Source organism: Podarcis gaigeae, assembly GCF_964106915.1.
Source record: "Podarcis gaigeae genome assembly, chromosome: 1".
Lineage (NCBI taxonomy): Eukaryota > Metazoa > Chordata > Lepidosauria > Squamata > Lacertidae > Podarcis > Podarcis gaigeae.
This window is the reverse complement of record NC_139678.1, coordinates 42993906-43014692: the sequence shown is the minus strand read 5'-3', so window position 1 is coordinate 43014692 and position 20787 is coordinate 42993906. Positions and strand designations below refer to the sequence as shown.

The following is a 20787-nucleotide window of genomic DNA, read 5'->3' as shown; positions in this document are numbered from 1 at the left end:
CTTTCCTTCAAAGCAGTAGTGATTTGTCCCTGTGACTGGCCCTCCCACTTCGCCTCCCTCTCACATGCAACTGAGGTGGCAACTGCCGGGTCTGATGTGGCTATTGTATACCTCCCCGCCAGTGGAAGGTACTTACAGTGCCCATTACAAGCAAGTGATGCTGTCAGCCCCCCCCCCCCCCCATTTCCCCCATAAAGGATAGAGCGGCAATTCTTGGATCGAAGCCCTCCTCAAATGCTACCACCTGCCATGTCTCAAAGTCAGCTTGAACACCACTGCATTCTAGGATTGAGGAGCATGAGGATATTCACCCAGTCACAATCCCCAAGACTCTCCCTTGCCCTGGGAAAAAGGTAGTTTGCTGCCCATCTCCTTGGGCCAGAAAAGGCAGATAATCTGACCCAGCACTCGTAGTGGCAAAGGACCTGCCTCTTGTTTTTGAACTCATTAAAGATTGCTGAAAGGCAGAATGTCAAACTGCTGGAGCCCTGCCTCCCTTGCAGTCATCACTGGAATCTGCCTAAACTGGATTTACTTACTCAGTAGCAAGCAAGAGATTGTATGTAGCACACATCTAGAATACGCGAACCCAGGACAGGTTCAAGCTTTGAACTGAGGCATGCCTTACATAATCAAACTTACACTAAGTACAGCTTACAGATCTGGCTTTCAGGCAGTCTCCTAATCCAGACACTGACCAGTCTCAGACCTGCTTTGATCTTACATATAATGTAAGAAAACCATATGCCCTTAGACGATTTTCTGGGATTAATAGTACTGAATGCTAATCTCATTGTCTTTTATCTTTGTGCAAAGTTCAACAATGCCATATTATTAAATATTAAAAAATGCATTAACCCATCTATTAAGGATATCAAGGATATAAAAAGGTTATTTAGTAGGAGAGGAAAGCAAAGGTGTTAGAGGGAGAAGGGAGTAAATGAATATCAGATGCAAAGCTGATGGCTATTCTCACAGAGCCAGTTTCTTTGCATAACATCTCCAGTAATTTGCTTAAAGAAAGGAGGCGTATGCTGAGTAACAACTTAATTGAACCATACTGCTGACATCATGACAAAATGATTCACTGGCTCAATTCAGATGATCATATGTTGACTTAATAAGGCAAGACATAAATCACCTTTTTGCCACAGCATGCAGCCCCTTCGCTCCTCTCTTAATAGGAGCCACAATTAAATCAGGGAATCCCTGAAGCAACCATAGTTTCCCATTTCATCCGTACCAAGAAACTATGGTTAGTAGTTTCAGAATCAAGGTATGATATTCAACCATAGACCATAGTTTAAGATTCAGGCTTGTTCTAAAGCTTTTAATCAATCTTAAACTATGGCCTATGGTTGAATATCATACCTTGATTCTGAAACTACTAACCATAGTTTCTTGGTTCGAATGAAATGAAAAACAATGTTTACAAAGAGATTCCCTTGTTTAATCATGGCTGACACAGAGGAAGGAGAAGGGGTTTCATGTGCAGGCAGTTCATTCTGTCTCAGCTTATTAAGCAGAGATATGATCACCTGAATGCTGATAAGTGTAGATTGGCAAGCTATTGTGGAAGCAAACCTAAGCCAAATATTTGGCCTTCCTTACCTCCATCACCAGAGAGTCATCGCCAGAGAGAAGAGTCCATTCATAATTCACAATACCATGGTCATCAAAACTTTCTGAACCCCTCAGTGTCACCGGCTCGTTAGGCTGCACTTTCATCTCCATCCATGCACGGGCCACAGGCGGACGATCATCTGACAAGGGAGAGAAGCAACAACATTTTTATGTATTAATTCAAAATATATTCTGCCAATCTACATACAGCACCATGCGCAGCTAACCAATAATAATCTAAACTGAATAAAATCATTTTTAAAAAATCAACAAAGGACGACAGAATGCCTGGATCCAACTCTGAAAAATGAAGGGAATGCACACATGACTAAAATGACATGACAGTGACAATTGCACCCCACAACCTGCAGGAGATTTTTAAAAAATGGATGTCTAAGGACAGGTATCACTGGTGGTTAAAATGCTACATTAGCAGTTTATTTAGTTTTTTTAAAAAAATATTAGACATTTTTTCAAAGTGGTGGAAGACAAGTAGCTTTAAGGACAGTAAGGTCAAGTAGCACTTTTGTAGCGTATTGTTGGCTCAGTGGCTGTTGCCGCCATCTTGTCTGCTTCCTTGCCTGTGCCCATTCTTATATGCAAATAGAAGAATAAACAGGGGAGGCTCATCCAGCAGTGGAGCACTGCCCTACTAACCTCAGTCTGCCTTTATCCAGCCCCCACCTGCTGTCTTCTTACTTTATAAAGTCCATTGATGGCATTTTTTTGTCCTCCTCCTTCTCAGTGTTGCCACTATACAACCCAGCACAGTGAAGGATGAGGGCAAAACCAGAATCCATCGGCTCTACCTCTCATTGGTTCTGACTCCACCTGTCACTGGTGGCCATCCAACCTCTACTTAAAAACCTCCAGTGAAAGAGTGATATTACTACTTGATCCTACTAACTCAACCAACAGGCCCTTGAGACAGTTGCCAAAGAAGCCAGACTACCGTAATCTTTTACCCCAGAAAGTTCACTCCAGCTTTCCTTTCCAATTTATCTTTAGCAATAAGGGCTGTTCATCTGGTGGGAAAGGGCCAAACCTAGTAAGCTGCAGGCAAAGACATCTGACGTCAAATGGAAATATACTGGGAAGTTTCCAGTGACCTTAAACTAGACCGAAGTGCAACCAGTTATGCCAGAGTTTTCAATCAGCTACCTAAATGTCATTACCAAAAGTGGCCGGAACAGCAAAACTTTTTAACAACAGGCAAAGACCAGCAAATGCTCAGGTCATACCCAAAGGATTACAATAGGTTATACCCATGCAAGCACACTGTTCCCATCATTTTCCCAAGATCGTTTCCCCACATGGATTGCCAGTGCTTAGGAAACTGGCAGTGGCTCTCCAAGATCTCAGGCAGTTAAAGGTTTTTCATAGCTTCTGCTACCTGACCCTTTTAACTGGAGATGCAAGGAACTGAATGGATAGAGAGTACCTGCAGGCATTGCTTCCATGGAATCCTCTGGTAAGCAAATGAAAGAAAACTCTCCATTTTATAGCAGGGGATTCTGATGCACCCAACCATCCACACCCATCCTGTTTCAACAATATGCATGATGCTGAACAGGTACACTGTGGGTGTGCATTCAGACATATATATGACAGATCAGATACATGTCTCAGAGGTTTTCAAATTAGAGCATACATGACTTAATAAATGAATAGCCCCCTGAGTATGTTTATTATGCCACCTCTTCTCCCCTGAAACTCATTAGATCAGTTTCTCCACAGCGACAGGCTCTTCTCATGTCACAAAGGGAGACAATCTAACATAAAGGTGCTTTACACAGAGGTTCAAACAACATAAGAATCTGGAAGATCAATTATAAAACTCCCCAGCATTTTTCTTCTTTTCTTACCCCATGAAAAGCAATAGGGGTGGGGCGCTGATCACAAAAATAGCCCGCAGGTAAATGATAACTACCTCCTTCCGCAGTGATATATATATTTATATATTACACAGCATTTAAACACAAAACATCCCTTCCAAAATAGAAATAGCACGTAACAAAAAATAAAAAATTACATCCTGAAAGTACTTCTATATAATGTATCTAATTTATGTTTATATATAAAAGTATCACTATACCATTTGATGTAAACCCCCCCCCCCCGAACACAAAGCCCCTTCATGTATATCAGAAACAGTTACCATGGGCCTATTTAGGCATTAATTGGTAATTTACATGATTTTGTTTGTTTGTTACTATGTTATATCTATTTTGTGTGTGTTTTTATACTGCCTCAGCTCAAATTACTTATTTGTGAAAACCAACCTGCATGATGCAAGAAGTAAGGCAATCGTTAGCTCCCTATAGATCATAGAGGACCCAGGCCCTTTTTATATGGTTAGGATCACATCAAAGTCCCCGTAGGTTTTTACTAGGATATCACCATGACAAGTGCACTTACTTGGCATCTGATTACATAAACCGTATGTCTCACAGTGAAGTACTCCTTCCAGAAACATTCCAGGAAGGTTTATAATTGCTCCAGGGAGTACTTCACTGCAAAACAAGTGTGAGCACACTTCCTAATCTCCAGTGCTATTTTTCTAGAAAAAGAGGTGCCAGAACTCACCATGAAAACTTCCCTCGTTCTCTTAGGATGGTTATGGCGCCCACCTGAGACATGTCAGAACCTAGTACCAGTGATTTACACCTGGGGGGGGGGGGGAGCCCTGCTAATCTCCACACTAAAACCAGGGCTAGAAAATATATCTATACAAGCTCTAGATAGGGTTTGTGCTGAAGCAATTGCCTGGTGTGGGACGTGATGGTGAGATCTTGTCTCTTTCAGAGCACCACTGATACATGCCCAGGTTGGAAGCCATCATTCATTTGTATCACTGACATTATGCCTCTGCAGTTCATGCACATGGCACATAGTTGCTCTGGGTGAGCTTTTGGGAACTATCGCTGGGTCAGTTTCAATTACTATAGTATTTAAACCTTCCTCCAAGGTGTTTAAAATAAAATTTTATTCTTGCACTGTTAGCAGCACCTGGGCCCTCCAGCTGAAGTCCCCAACTGCACCTTGCCCTGACCCCAGGAAGAAGGTGATCTGTTGTGCCAACTCTACCTAGGCCAGGAGGCTGCTCAGGCCAAGCAATTAAAACAGGAAATCTGTTTTTGTTTTCAAGTATCTTGAAGGTTCTTTCCTTTTACTGAAATAGGGGAAAAAATAAGATCAATATCGGATATATTTTTATCAAGACTAAAACACTAATCTAAATAAAAATGCAGAGCAGAAACAGAAGAAAAAATGAATGGGGTAAAATAAAAAGAGGGAAATGGAGAGAAATAGAAAAGAGAACTTCTGATTCTTTATCTGTCAGCTATTTAGAGAGAATTGTTCAACACATGGACTCCAAGACAACACTCAACAAATCCACCTTTTATAAACTAACATTATCTTCAATCCTCAAACCGAGATATCATAAGTACATTTTCTTTTTCATGCAAAAAACCCACAGAAAGTTTCCAATCTTTAGTAAATGTTGACAATGGTTTTTCTCTGATTAAACATGTCAATTTCACTATCTCAGCCAAGTCCAGTAATTCTAACAACAATTCCTCCACTGTAGACAATGATGAATTTTTCCTTCTTTGTGCATGTAAAAGTCTCGATGCTGTGATCATATATTGAAATAAAGTTCCACAGACCTTTTTTAATCATATACCCGTAAATCTCAGCAGGCTTGGGAGAACCTCTAGGTTTGCAAAAGTACCAAAAAAAAGAGTCAACCTAGACCAGGGGTCGGCAACCTGCGGCTCCGGAGCCGCATGCGGCTCTTTAACGCCTTTGCCGCGGCTCCGGGGTGGAGGCGAGGGGAGGAGGCGCATTTTCCTTTGTTCCCGCCCCAAGCCTCGCGCGCCCGACGGGAGCTCCTGCCGGGCGCGCAAGGCTTGCAGACACTCGCCCGAAGCACGGGGGAGCCCTCCGGAGGGCTCCCTGTGCTTCGGGCGGCAGGCTGCCGCCCCAAGCCTCGCGCGCCCGACGGGAGCTCCTGCCAGGCGCGCAAGGCTTGCAGACACTCGCCCGAAGCACGGGGAGCCCTCCGGAGGGCTCCGCGTGCTTCGGGCGGCAGGCTGCCGCCCCAAGCCTCGCGCGCCCGACGGGAGCTCCTGCCGGGCGCGCAAGGCTTGCAGACACTCGCCCGAAGCACGGGGAGCCCTCCGGAGGGCTCCCTGTGCTTCGGGCAACAGGCTGCCGCCCCAAGCCTCGCGCGCCCGACGGGAGCTCCTGCCGGGCGCGCAAGGCTTGCAGACACTCGCCCGAAGCACGGGGAGCCCTCCGGAGGGCTCCCTGTGCTTCGGGCGGCAGGCTGCCGCCCCAAGCCTCGCGCGCCCGACGGGAGCTCCTGCCGGGCGCGCAAGGCTTGCAGACACTCGCCCGAAGCACGGGGAGCCCTCCGGAGGGCTCCCTGTGCTTCGGGCGGCAGGCTGCCGCCCCAAGCCTCGCGCGCCCGACGGGAGCTCCTGCCAGGTGCGCAAGGCTTGCAGACACTCGCCCGAAGCACGGGGAGCCCTCCGGAGGGCTCCGCGTGCTTCGGGCGGCAGGCTGCCGCCCCAAGCCTCGCGCGCCCGACGGGAGCTCCTGCCGGGCGCGCAAGGCTTGCAGACACTCGCCCGAAGCACGGGGAGCCCTCCGGAGGGCTCCCTGTGCTTCGGGCAACAGGCTGCCGCCCCAAGCCTTGCGCGCCCGACGGGAGCTCCTGCCGGGCGCGCAAGGCTTGCAGACACTCGCCTGAAGCACGGGGAGCCCTCCGGAGGGCTCCCTGTGCTTCGGGCAACAGGCTGCCGCCCCAAGCCTCGCGCGCCCGACGGGAGCTCCTGCCGGGCGCGCAAGGCTTGCAGACACTCGCCCGAAGCACGGGGAGCCCTCCGGAGGGCTCCCTGTGCTTCGGGCAACAGGCTGCCGCCCCAAGCCTTGCGCGCCCGACGGGAGCTCCTGCCGGGCGCGCAAGGCTTGCAGACACTCGCCTGAAGCACGGGGAGCCCTCCGGAGGGCTCCCTGTGCTTCGGGCAACAGGCTGCCGCCCCAAGCCTCGCGCGCCTGGCGGGAGCTCCCGCCAGGCGCGCAAAGGCTTGCGGACACTCGCTGGGGCTGCAGGCTGCTGCCCGCAAGCCTTGTGAGCCTGTGGGAACTCCCGCCGGGCTTGCAAGGCTTGCGGATAGCTTCCTGAAGCCTGGAGAGCGAGAGGGGTCGGTGCGCACCGATGCCTCTCGCTCTCCAGGCTTCAGCGAAAGCCTGCATTCGCACCATAGGACGCACACAGATTTCCCCTTCATTTTTGGAGGGGAAAAGTGCGTCCTATGGAGCGAAAAATACGGTATATAGCATGTCTTTGTTGCTGGCTGATTTGCTGCTATTGCTTTGCAATTTGCAGCTACTGTTTTGAAGGGGAGTGAAGAACACACACTCAAAAAAAGGTAACTTGTTAATATAACGTTTATTTCTATGAGGAGGAGTAATTCTGAGGGGTCAAACAAAAAATAATTAAAAAGTGTCAAAAAAGTTATTTTTATAATGACGAGGATAACATTGGGCTAAGAAACAATGTATGCAGTGTTATATTTGTTTTAAATGTCGCAATGGTTTTGCGGCTCCCAGTTGTTGTTTTTTCTTCGGAAATGGGTCCAAGTGGCTCTTTTTGTCTTAAAGGTTGCAGACCCCTGACCTAGACCATGGCATAACCCCCAAAACAGCTATGGCTGAGCATGCTTAGTGGCCATGAAATGCTTGCTGTCTGAGTGTTGGAAGGGGGGGGGATGGGAAACTGGGAGGAGAAGAGGGAATGGGGGAAAAAGGAATTTTGACCAGCAAGGAGGACTCCTGTAGGCCTCATATGTAGCTCAGTTTCAAAACTCGGCAAGCCCTGCTGCACATTGTATTGTGTTGCAGCCATCCCTGGAATCTGCCTCAACAGGACTTGCCTACTTTATTCCAGACAAAAGATTTCACTCAAGGTACACATGAAGAAAAACAAACAAAACTCATACCAATAAAATTCTTATTTGAAAAGAGAAGACAGATTCTAAAGGTGAGTCTGGTCTTTAAGATAAGAGATTAAAGCATTCAAGCCTGAGCCATTCACCTTTATAGAGAAAGACAACAAGCACACAAACACACAAACACACACACACAAAAAAAAAAACAACAACAACACTTGGACCTTTGCTCAACCTGGAACTTTTTTTTCCCAACACGGAAATTAAATGAACTAAAGGACATATTTGTACTACAGTACAAGCTTAGATCAAGATTTTGGTAGTTGTATACGTCCAGGGAGGAGTATGTAGAGTCAGTCAGTGGAAATAATAAAGAAGAAGAAGAGAAGAAGAGTTTGGATTTGATATCCCGCCTTTCACTCCCTTTAAGGAGTCTCAAAGCGGCTAACATTCTCCTTTCCCTTCCTCCCCCACAACAAACACTCTGTGAGGTGAGTGGGGCTGAGAGACTTCAAAGAAGTGTGACTGGCCCAAGGTCACCCAGCAGCTGCATGTGGAGGAGCGGAGACTCGAACCCGGTTCCCCAGATTACGAGTCTATCGCTCTTAACCACTACACTACACTGGCTCTCAACACCACACTGGCTCTGTTATTAGGACCAGTTAATGTCCAAAACAGAAAGCAGTTGTTGCTTTTGTAGCAAGAATCAATTCCATGAAAGAGCCCTGGTTTGATCCCAGAACTATAATTCCCAAGGTTGTGTTGGGGAAAGGATCCAAAACAGTTAGACTGGGTAAAATCTGTAGCCAAGACGCCACTGGCAAACCCCTTTACAGATGAGAACATTTGAACCAGCTTGGTTTTTGCTCTGAGACGCAGCAATATTCTGAAGTCTCTGCCTTTTCCAGTTCTGCTATCCAAGATCCTTTTAGCTGGAGATTCAAATTGGGCCTTCTGCATCAACATGTACTCTGCCCCTGGAGATGCAGCCTCTTTCAACACCAGAGTTTCAAAGAAGTCCTTTCTCTTTTTATCATGACCTACACTATACAAAAACAAACCTCGCTTCGATACATAATCCTAGTCTAACTTCCTTTATCTGTGAACTTTGATTCAAGTAAGCATTTGCCTATCATAAGCTTAGATCAAAGTTCAGCATCATGAAACTGTCCAGTTGTTCGTTCTTTCTTTAGCACTGTATACATGAAAAATACCTTCCGACTCTAAGCACTGCAACTCTGTTTAGTCTGTACCACTTTGGATTTTCAGGGGTTCCGCTTCCCTTGTTTTAAGGCAAACAGTATCACATTCTCTTCAGCAAATCCAAAGAAATTCAGCGGCCACATGACACTGAATTTTTTTTGACTGCTGTGAAAGTGATGTTGGCCAGTATGAGTTCTGTGCCATCGCAATGAGTGGCTTTAAGCTTTCCTGCAAAAACACTGGCAAAGGTATCAGAACACTTCATATTAATCTAAAGCAGCAGCCAACTATGTCACGGTGAGGGTTAGGGCTGGGCGATATCAGCTTTGCAGCATAGCAGTATATCACCAGCCAAACGTTGTAGTCTGGCGATATACCGTGATGTTGAACAAACAAGCTGCACTGGCTGCGAGGCACTGGGTGAAATTGCCACAGCTCTCACCGCAGGAGCTGAGACACTTTCACCCCAGTGCTTAGCGGGCTGGGACAAGGCAGTTTGTTTGTACAGCTCAGCTGGGGCACAGGAGGGCTCCCCACCACCAGTTGAGCCATCCCTGGTGTTCCCCTAGCTTGCAGATGAGCAGGGAGACCAGCGGGGACCCCTTGCCTGGAGCCAGTGCCAGGCTGGGGGACTCTGAGGGGAGCAGCAACCGCACACTCCTCAGCTGAGCAGTTAAAAGATGCAGTGGGGGGAACAAGCTGTATGGGCGCTTCGTCGGTGTAGCTTTTTTCTCCCTCTGCACAGTATGAGGGTAGAGCAGGGGTGAGCAACCTAAGGCCCATGGCCACAAGCAGCCCATGGTGGTCGTTTAACCAGCCCATGGACCCCTGCCGCCCGCTCAGGGAACCCTGCTACCCACTCGGTCGGCTCCCATGCACCACGCTAAACTGGCACAGAGCAGACTGCCTTCCGTGACACTGACCAGCTTCCCATTGGCTGCAGGAAGCTCCTGCAGCCAATGGGAAGCTGCACACGCCTCCTCCGCGCCAGAAGGAGCACCGGAAATAGCCTTTGTGCATGTGTGCAAGCACGCACACACACACTCCGGCCCACTGCAGCGTCTGTGGGACTGTGAACCGGCCCAAGCCACAAAAACTTTGCCAACCCCTGGGGTAGAGCAACACTCGCTAGAGGAAGTCACTAGCAGAGGGACTCAGGAGCGGTGGTGGTTTCACCAGCGATATACTGGTGAGTGAAGCCGACATCGCGGTCTGCTCCTCATACTGGTCCTGGGATATACAGTGGTACCTCAGGTTAAGAACTTAATTCATTCTGGAGGTCTGTTCTTAACCTGAAACTGTTCTTAACCTGAAGCACCACTTTCACTAATGGGGCCTCCTGCTGCACCGCCGGAGCACGATATCTATTCTCATCTTGAAGCAAAGTTCTTCAATACGGAGTCTGTAACCTGAAGCGTATGTAACCCGAGGTACCACTGTATTGCCCAGGCCTAGTGAGTGTTGCTAAATCAAAATTAAATCCAGACCAATCCAGGATTCACACTTTTGTCCAGCAACGTTCACAACTGCTACTAACGGGTGCAAGCAATCAAAAGGAAAGAGGAATTTCTGTGTCCCACCATTTATTCTTCTGGTAAATGTGAAGGGGCTAAAGTACTTTACAACAACCCTGCAAGGTAGGTTAGGCTGGATGGCAAAGTCTGTTGGGAAAACAAATGGCGAATTGCTGGGCTCCACTGCAAAAACACCTTGGAAGGAAATCCCCATCTCTCTCAATAAAAGCCACTTCCCTGCATGCAAGTGCCTAGGATCAAAGTCCAAAAGTCACCAGCAGTTGCTTCTGGGGTAGTGACAGTTCTGGAGACACTTCTTCCCACCCAAAAAACTGGAGGCAGGCTGTGTTTGCAAGTATTTCACAGTATTAGGAGAAGTTGCTGTTCTAAACATAGGCAAAAGTTTGAGGAGGTTATTATTCCACTCCCACTGAACTGGTTTGCCTAGACCCAGAATAAACCTATGAAGTCATAACTTAAATAGCAGGCTCTAGATTGTTGCCAGTAAACATCTTTGGGTCCTGCCCTTCCACATAAGGAAAACACAGGATTCCCATTTTATGGAGAAAACAGAAGGAGCGCAGCAGCATCACTAAAGAGTCAAACAGCAGGCACCCAAGAATACAGTTTATGATGAACAGCATTATTCCTTTATTCTTAGCAGCCAAAACAATTCTTAACAAAAACAATGCTTAACAGCCAAAACAAGTGGCAAGAGCTGAGGGGGCGCCAGAATTGCTCAAGAATTACAAACAAAGAGAAGAGTCTTTGGCATATTATTCCATCTAAAGATTCCAGACAAAATGCTTTTATTTCTATTCTTGCTCAGCTTCAGCGCAATCATGTATCATCTTCTTTTGACTATTTTTTTTAAAGCGGTCAGCAAACAAGAACTCAAATACCCATCTATTCCTAAAAGCAGTTTTCTCATTTGAGCAGAAAGCGTTTAGGCACATAGAATCATAGATTCGTAGAGTTGCAAGGGACCCTGAGGATCATCTAGTCCAACCCTCTACAATGCAGGAATATGCAGTTGTCCCATACGGGGACCAAACATGCAACCTTGCCATTATCAGCACCATGCTCTAACTACCAACTGAGCTAATGCCTCCCCCCCTTTTTTTCACCCCAGAGCTGTTTTTGCACATCTGAGCATATATTCCATTTTTATTCTGGTATATAAAATCTTATGTGTGCTGATCAAAAGAATCATCATAGATCTTTCACCTGGACCACAAGAGAAGGAAGAAGGCTAATCTCAGTGAAGGAAGCAAATCTATTTCAGTACGGAAGGGGAGCCTATGGGCTTTCCAGAGGATGTTGGATTCCAACTCCCATCAGCCCCTGCCAGAATGGTGATGAGGATAGAAGGGTGTTCTAGTCCAACAATCTCTGGAGGGGGCACAGGTTCCTCACCCTGTTCTGTGGGATGGAACAGAGCTTCTACAGAAATAAACAAGCCACCCATGTGAGCCAAGGCACATATCGAGGATAAGGAAGAGCATAGCAATGTTACGCTGCAACCTCAGTTGTGTTTGCTGTGGTTGCATTTGACAGCTAACAAATAAAAACCAATGTGACTGTATTGGCAGTGCTTGGTGAGCTGATCATCACGAGGCTGTACAAGAGGGTGAAGGTTGCCACCATAACTGGGCAAGGCTCTGGAGAAATCATACTGGAATTATACTGGACATACCAGTTGGGGCATTTGGCCTACAGGATGACAAAAAGGAAGTAGCATGGCCCAACTGCCCATCCTTATTTTGACATTATGGAATTTGCCCATTATTACCCTTCATGTTCCGCCAGATTAACACTTTGGGAAGTGGCATGTACCAATTCTTAGAAATTATCTCTAAGGTACTCTTTAGGGCTCCAAATGCTTTGCAGTCATGATCAGATTTATCCTAGCAGCAGCCCTGTTCCCATTTTATTGATGGGGAACTGAGGATGCAAGAAAGGAACCCTGCCCCGATGCATTTCTGAAGTCAGCTCCCACAGGTCTAAATCCAACCCAGCACAGAGGAGAGGACCTGTGGCCCTCCAGATGTTGGACACCAGCCCCCAGCAGCAGCAGCAGCAGCAGCCAACCTGGCCAGTGGTCATGGATTATGATTATTGCAGTCCAGCAGCATCTATAGGGCTACAGGTTTCCATCCCTATTCTGGAAGCACAGTCGTCGTCTTCTTCTTTGGCGATCACTCATAGCCGAGTAAGACTGTCTTCCATAAACACAGTTTTAACAGTGAGTTTGTAAGTGACTGTGGAGGCCAATTCTGGACCCACACGTCCTTCCACAGTGGGGACATTGGTTCCCTGCAACATGATCAATGGTCATGGATGGTGACTATTGCAGTCCAGCAGCATCTAGAGGGCTACACATTTCCATCCCTACTCTAGGAGCACAGAACCATCTGGAGAACACATAAAAACAGAGAATCGTAGAGTTGGAAGGGACCCAAGTGTCATCTAGTCCAACCCCCTGCAATACAGCAATCTCTTGGCCAACGTGGGGCTTGAACCCATGACTCTGGGATTAAGAGTCTCGTGCTCTACTGACTGAGCTATCCTTCAGGTCATACTTGATTTATATTCTGACCTAGCCTCCTCCATTACCCATGTAGCTTATTTACTACTGCAATTCTGACCGCTATATTGCTCTTTGGGCTAATAATGTGAGAGCTAGGCACACATTACTTATGCACTGCATGCTGCAGGGGTGCAAAGCTGCTAAACCAGTGTTTCTCAAACTGGGGTCTCCAGCTGTTGTTGGACTACAACTCCCATCATCCTTGACCACTGGTCCTGCTAGCTAGGGATTATGGGAATTGGAAACTATGGAGACCCAAGTTTGAGAAACACTGTGCTAAACTGTATCATTTGAACAGTCAACTCTCCTACATTTTTGCTGTTCCCTCTCCCTTTTTGACTCTACATATCCCTTCACATTTACAATAACCTAAACACATCCAGCAAAAAAGCTTGGAGAACTGATCAAACGGAGTGGACAACATGTATATCTGACCTGCTCCTCTTGAGACTGCATGCAGGGTTCATTACGACTGGGATGCTATTCTACACATTCTCAGCGGTCTCTGTTCCTTACTCTTTGGGTGGGGTCATATGCATTGCCTGTCAGACAACCACACAGCCTTGCCTGCCAAAACTAAGTTTTAATGATATGCACAGACTGGAGGCAAACGTCTGTGTTTTGCCTCTTACATTCCCTCCTGTGCAGCAGAAGTCTCAAGCAGGTCATGGAGAGAAAGTGACGTAAACGAAAAAGTATCTGCCAGGTAGGTAAGTCACCTCAGTGCTCAGGGGCTTTGTTAATCCGGTCTCCTAGAAACACACCTATAGTAACCTCACTCTTCCCGGGCACCCAACGGAAATGATGCACTCACTTGTCCTGTTCAAACAAGCCTTCCATTCCCCACAGGATTCCCCACCTCCTGACCTAGTTCATATGTCATATCTACAGAATACATTTGTTTTCTGGCTCAGATCCCACCACCACTCCTTGTCAGCGGCTTCAATTGTATTTCATTTTCAAATATCTCAATCCCACAAATCAGCCCCCAGCAAACATAAACATGTGGAGATTTTTAAAGCCACACACAAAAACAAAGCGGGAAAGAAGCAAATTAAAGCTGGAGTAGACAAAAGAATAAGTGTTTAGCTTATCTCCAAAAGCTCATCTGGATAGAATTTACAATCCTGGGTCAAAATGAAGAACAGGCACCAAGCAAACCTTCCCAGAAAGGCATTCCATAATCTGGAGATGCCAGGAGGCGTCTATGATAGTCACTCAGAGAAGGCGCCTCAAAATATGCCCTCAACACAAGGGGAAGTTTATACAGGAGAAAGCCAAATTGATATTACTGCGTACAGTCTCCACAACACATTCAATTTTTGTGAGCTAGTTTATTGTTCACCAATCTTCCCATCTCCTGGCTTGAAACAGTTTTTCAGCTCCCTTATAATAATTGGGTGGTGGAGGTTAAGCTTCAATAACGTCAAACTTTTTCCTAACACTAACACACACACACACACACACACACACATATATATGTTTCAGTATACTGACAGGGTCTATTTACACAAACATCTACATTCCTTACTTTTTTGGGAACTGCCCCCACTAACAGATAAAGCATTAAATTTGCTTTGGTTACTATTCAGAAATCCTGCAGCAATTTTGAACAGGGAAATGTGTAATGAGTGCAGGGCAAATTGCTCTCACAGCCTTCAAAACCATCCATGCCCATGTATTTGCCATGCCTAGCATAAAGTATAAAAAGTAGGAAACTAGTGTTTTCATATACTGTATATATATAATCCACTACAACAGCTACATTTTAAAAAAATGTGGTGGATTGTTCAGGAACATCAGAAGAGTGTGCTGGATCAGGCCCACCTAGTCCGACATCCTGTTCTCACAGCAGATAACAAGATGCCTATGAAAAGCCCACAAACAAGACCTGTTATTGATGGCATCATGCACACACGACAAAACCTTTCAAAAATACCCGACATCACTATCATGTTATCCTCCTCTTTCCAGTAACAGAAAAGCATGAAACATTCCGAACAGAAGAGGAAGCAAAAATAAAAGGTCTTCCTAGCTGTGCCAAGACCTCCTTTTTAATGTTTTATTTATGCTTTTACAGTAAATTGGAACATCCAACTGGTAAATTGGAGCTGAGACCTCCTATACAAACATAGGAAGTTGCCTTACATCAGATCAAACCTTTGCCCATTGATCTTTCTAGCCCAGCTTTGATCACCTCCTTGCTATATATTTAAAGACGGAGCTGTTCCACCAGGCCTTTGGGCAGGATGCAGTCTGACTTACTTTCCTTTGTATAAAACAAGCCCAAAGGAGGCCCCCAACCCGCTCACAGGTCCTTGTAAGATCAGTGGAAACAGTTGGTCCTGGCAAGTACTCAATTCCAACCTGATAATTGCCACCTGCCCAGATTTTAACTTGTCTGAATTAATTTTAAGATGTATTTTAATTAATTGATGTCTGTTTTTATGCATTATTATTATTATTATTATTATTATTATTATTATTATTATTACACTGTTATGCCACTTTAACACTCATGGGGAATCCTGGGAACTATAGTTCTGTGTGGGTCAGCACCCAAAACAAACAACAGTCCCCAGGATTCTCGATGCCTGTCAAAATAATATAACAGTGCCTCAAATGTATGTTGTGGATGCGACCCTTGGCAGTGGCTCTCCAGAGCTTCATGCAGAGGGTTTCCCACACCACCTGCTGCCTGAGCCTTTTTAAACTCGAGATGCCAGGAAGCCGCAGTTCCACCTCCAAATACTGCACCTTGCACTGTATTCTTCTCCTCCATTAAAGCATTCCTGGTTCAGCATGAGGCAATTAGGTTCCAGGAAGGCTCAGACCTAATCCCCATGAGACTCCTTGCCCTAGGTTTAGATTTCTTTGAAGACTTTGATACTTCTGTTGCCAGGCCGCAAATAGTTAGAGAAGAGAAATGGAAAAAATGCTTCATGGAAGGCACATCTTTCCGTGCAATTAAATGCTTAAAGCAGCACTTTTAAAACGTTTGGACCCGCAAAGATATTTTGATAGGTGCACAATGAGCTTTTACTCAAAGCTCTCTTAGGTAATCCAAGATCTGAAACTCCCGTTTCTCTCCCACAAGTCTCTGGACATTCAGGAGTCAAAGCATATTTAGGCCAAAGGAAAAAAAATAATAGACTATAGGCATGGATGGGTACATCACATTCCCTTGACCCTTCAGCATTGTATCTGCAGATGACCTGAGTAAGGTCTGGGGTTGTGCATATTCAAAATGTTCCCTATGGCCTGGCACCGTGCTTCTGTCCTCAGTGAAATGTGGTAGAATCCCTTCTTACAGACTCTACTAGAGTAGTGCAGGACTTTGAATGTCATTTCAATGACTGTGCATGCGCTGTTCTTATTTGTTGATATACTCCTTAATATTCCCCCAGAAGTTCATGTCTGCAGTCAACGGGGCTAAAAGGTTTATCACTACAACAAGGAACCTGAATATGTATTAGCAACAAAGTTTCCCTGGTCCAAATCCTGCACAAGTCCAAGTCATGTCCTCATTGGGAATGTCCAACCAGTCATGACACAGGGCATTCCTACAGCCTTGACTGAGTTTAAGAAGTACAGCATCACATCATGGGTTGTTGCAGGGGAAATATTCTTGTTGGGTAAGTCAGAGATTTTTGAGTCCACGGCTCAAGCAACTACCTTCTTTCTGCGGCACCCCTGTGGGGCTCAGGAGCCCAGTTAGGTCACCCCTTGCCCACAGAGCTGGCAGCCTCTCACCCCTTTTCGAACATCCTCCTTTGTGGAGTGTTCCCTCAGCCTTCTCTTCTCCTGCTGCCGCCGTTCTTGCTGACCCCCCACCCTACCCCAAAGAGAGGTGCCTTCCAGAGGCACCATTCACCTGTACAGTTTATAGCCAGGGCTGCTGCAATAAACAGCCATGCAAGCCTTTGGGAGGCAGAGACATGAGAGGGCATCAAAAGGAGGGAGGGAAAGAAAGAAAGAGGGACAGAGGCTAGTGTTGCCTGTGGCACCCCGACCATCATTCAAGGCACCCCAGGGTGCCACGGCACACTGGTTGAAAACCACTGGGGTAAGTGATAGTCAAGCTGGTATGCAGGCTGGTTAGTTAGTGACGACTGATAAAATTACATCACTGACTATACCCAGGAGTTGCCCATAACACAACCTGAAGCTAATCACAGCAACCATAGATGAACTGTTGTGGAATGGGATGTAGTTTCCTAGGCACACAAGGCAATAGAGGAATCAAATAGTACAAGCAGATCAACTTTACTTGTAAATCTGGCAATACTCACCTGCATGTCTAATACTGCATTGTTTGTGTGTTTGGGGGCAGGAGCTATTTGCAGGAATGTTTATAAGATCAGCAACACTCAAATGGTATGTGCTTGACCAATGATGATCAGATACATTTGTGCAAATTTACTGTCTTGAGTAATAACGATAAATCACAGATGCAAATTTTGAAGCAAGTTATAAAATGAATTTTTAAAGACTCGAGTTACTAAAAAAATGAACAAGGCACTCTTTGCTAGAGTTAGTATGAAGCCGAAGGCCACCTTGGCTGCAAAGTACTATAAAATATAACATTTAGTGGGTGGAAAATGCAATCACCCTGAAACAAAAGCCCAGTCTTGAGGAAGGATACGCAGGCAGCACACAAATAATGGGCAGCACATGTACATTTATAGTGTTAAGAGATCAACATGTGCAGAAAGGCCTTTAGTGGCATTTCCCCATGAGTTTACCATTCTTTTTGTTAAAGTGCTACTCTGCGTCATAATCCATGTTGCATGGGGATGTGCGATACATGTTTTACACGGTCACAATTTGCATATGCACACAAGAAGCCACAATGTGGAAAAGTTCCATAGTTAAAGTAAACTGTACATTCCTGTAATATTACACTTTTCCAGGAAAAAGTAGAGAACTATGTTATTGATGAAGAGCCTGACTGACTGCCACTCCTCATATTAGTTTTGTTAGAAACTGCTGCAAAGAAAGATCTTTATGTAGACATTCTACTGGAAGGCTGCCATTATAGAGAGGCAATAACAAACCACAGACCCTTGCCCTTCACCCCTATAACACGTCCAGTTAAATTATTCAGGCAGGATCCATCACACAGTGAAAAAGCTGAAAGTTCTTAAGCTTTCATTTACACATTCCAGTTATGCAGTATAATCTGAGCATCTTTTTCTCACAAGTAAATCTCACTAAATTCAATGCTATTAACTCCCTGGTGGATTTTTCCAATGAGATTTCCTCCCTGTGCTTAGATTTCAGCCTTGGTAATATATGTGCTTTCCCTTCCTCCTGTTGAAGATTCTGGATTTATGAATTTTCAAAACAGTGCTTGACCAGAGTCTCTCTCACAAAAGCATATTAACTTTTTCCAGATCAGACCAAGGTCAACTGGTTCCACTGTTCATTTTCCAGGGGCAGCAGATGCCTCTGGTTACTCATGATCAAGGCATGAAGGTGGTCACTTTCTCCTGCCATTTGTGCCCAAGAGGTATAAACTGCTCCTGGACATGGGGGCTCAACTCAGTAGTTAAAACTGCTTTGATAGACCTACACTCAATTCACTTGGCTAATCCAGGGATCTCCAATGTAGCACCTCTTGGCACACATGCACCCTTGACACCCACAGGGTGCCTGCGCCTCCCACTGCTGAAATTAGGCTCGAAGGAAGCATTTAGCTGTAGCCAATTAAACAGGTTGTGGTGTGTACTTGGTAGTGAGGGTGGCAGCAGCTGTATAAACACATTAAACTTAAAGGGCAAAAAAGAAAGAAACCTGGGTTCGCTTCTACATAGTTTCATCCTTAATTCAGACTTTGTGATATATCGGTATATTGCAATGCTCAGCTGGTAATATATCACAACGTTGAAAACTAGACATCACCCTGTCTTACAGGGAACTGCAATTTGTGCTGAGAACTGAACCCGAGAGGGGTGAACTACAGTTCCCAGGATTTTTTTTGGGGGGGGGTTGTGTGTGTTGTGCTACCTACCACATTTCCTCCAGTTTGTGAATAAACTCAAGGCCCCTAAATGTTGGCGACCCCTGGTCTAATCCTTTTCTCAAAAAACAGCTCCTAACTCCAGTAGAAGTCCTACTTCTCCTTACTCTTGACCCGCCTTGTTTGGGTCTCTCTGGAATTCTAATATTGGGGGGGGGGGGGAAGAATAATACTTCAGTAGGGCAAATCTCGACACGTCCCACAAGACACCCCGACCACAGCACACATCTCCTTACCCCGATGGCCTTTCTCCCGCATGGCCACATAGGCCTCGTACACGTCCTTCTTGACATAGTTGAGGAAGCCATCCTTCCGGGCAAACTTGCAGACGAAGGCCTGCTCGTAGAGGCAGTCGAGGAGGAAGCAGCTGTGGATGCCGTCTTCCCCGTCCCCTCCGGGGACCTTCTCCACCAGAGCCAGGTTGCACTGCGGGTGCTTGCAGCAGGCCCGCACGCAGTCGCGGCCCCTCTCCACCGACGGCGAGGACAGGAAGGTGGCTCCGTTTTCCACCGAGGCGTCCGTGTCCAGGACGAACTCGGGCAAGCCGGCCGTGAAATGGGCCTGGCACCTGTCTCCGAAGGACTCTCCTTCCGCCGCCTCTTCCTGCCCGACGGCTACCAAGGCAGCCGCCACGAGCTGAAGCAGCAGCCCAGCCTGGACGTGAATCCGACGGGGGAGCATCGTGACGCAGGCGGAGCCCCTTCTTCCGCGCAGGCGGTGGATCTCCGCAGCCGAGCGAGGGCGGAAAGCAGGCAAAGCGCAGAAGGCTCGCCAAGGAGAGTCGACCGCGCCGTCGACTAGGAAAGCTGAAAGGGAGTTGTTTCGCCTCCCGTCTACTTGTGGCTCTTTAGCCCAAAGAGCATTTCTTTAAACAACTTTCCCCCCCAGATTTTATATTTTTTAAACTCTGGCTCGCCTGTTCCCCAAAAGTCCAACTGCAGATGCGCGACGGCGACTCTTCCTTTTGGTTCCTCCTCGGAGAAAATTGCGGGCGGCGGGCGCGTGTCCGGGGATCGGAAGAGTGAAGCTCCCTGGGCGCCGTCCCTTCGGTTTTGTGCGACGACTTCCTCCCTCGGACCTCTGCGATCTGTTTCCCTTTTCGGGTTTTTTTTCACTACCTGCCGACTGGTTTCAGGTGAAACTGACTCACGGGCTACGCTGCAGCCCAAGAGGGGTGTTTCCCTTCCGCGGATCTCCGATTAACTCCTTCCCCGCCGCCTGAACTTCAAGGTGCGCCCTTTAGCAAGAGCTCAGGGAGAGACAAAAGACTCCAGGTGACAGGAAGTGAAATTCAACGCCTGGACACCCAGCCCTTCCTATTTACTTTGAGCAGGCAAGAGGGAAGGGAAAGGGGAGGATGCTTAGAGGCGCGCCTTTCCCCCCAGCCGCCTCCTGTGAAAGGGAAGAGGACGGGCAGATCTGAAAGAATTTGGAAGCCCTTTCAGGCCAGGGGGAGAATGTGAAATTGAAATACTGCCCATTTCTTAGTGCCCGCTCTTCCCTGTGGAAAACGCTGGGCGAAAACGGCAGCCTTTGGCTGATTGACATCCGATGTTCTGGGAAAGGGATTATGGGTTTGTTGTTCTTAATTTTATCGTATATATTTTATATTGTAGTTTTATGTTGTGAACCTCCCTGAGAGATATCGATGAGGGGCGGGATACAATCAAAAATAAAAATAAGATGTTCCACTGTGGTTTCCTCCCCCATTGATTTCAAATCTAAATATGACTTACATGGGGCATTTCATCCGTGAATCTTCAAATATCCCCACACAGTGAAATGTGTTACATTGAACAAACATATTTATTATTTATTTACTTAATATCTGCCAAGGAGCTTTAGGAGGCGTACATGATTCTCTCCCATCATGTA

General features: G+C 46.5%; 1 protein-coding gene across 2 annotated transcripts in view; it reads right to left on the bottom strand.

Moving 5' to 3' along the window:
• Positions 1–20244, bottom strand: part of SPINT1 (serine peptidase inhibitor, Kunitz type 1) — a 35629-nt gene extending 15385 nt beyond the window's left edge. The window contains exons 1-2 of one of the 2 annotated variants that reach the window (XM_083743203.1): positions 19149–20244; positions 1612–1763 (exon numbers count right to left, since the gene is read on the bottom strand). In XM_083743203.1, the coding sequence (XP_083599329.1) occupies positions 1612–1763; positions 19149–19593 (597 nt within the window). In that variant the 5' untranslated portion in view covers positions 19594–20244. The remainder of the gene's footprint in view (positions 1–1611; positions 1764–19148) is intronic. The other variant, XM_083743204.1, reaches the window with a different exon arrangement.
• Between the last annotated feature and the right edge of the window lie 543 nt (positions 20245–20787).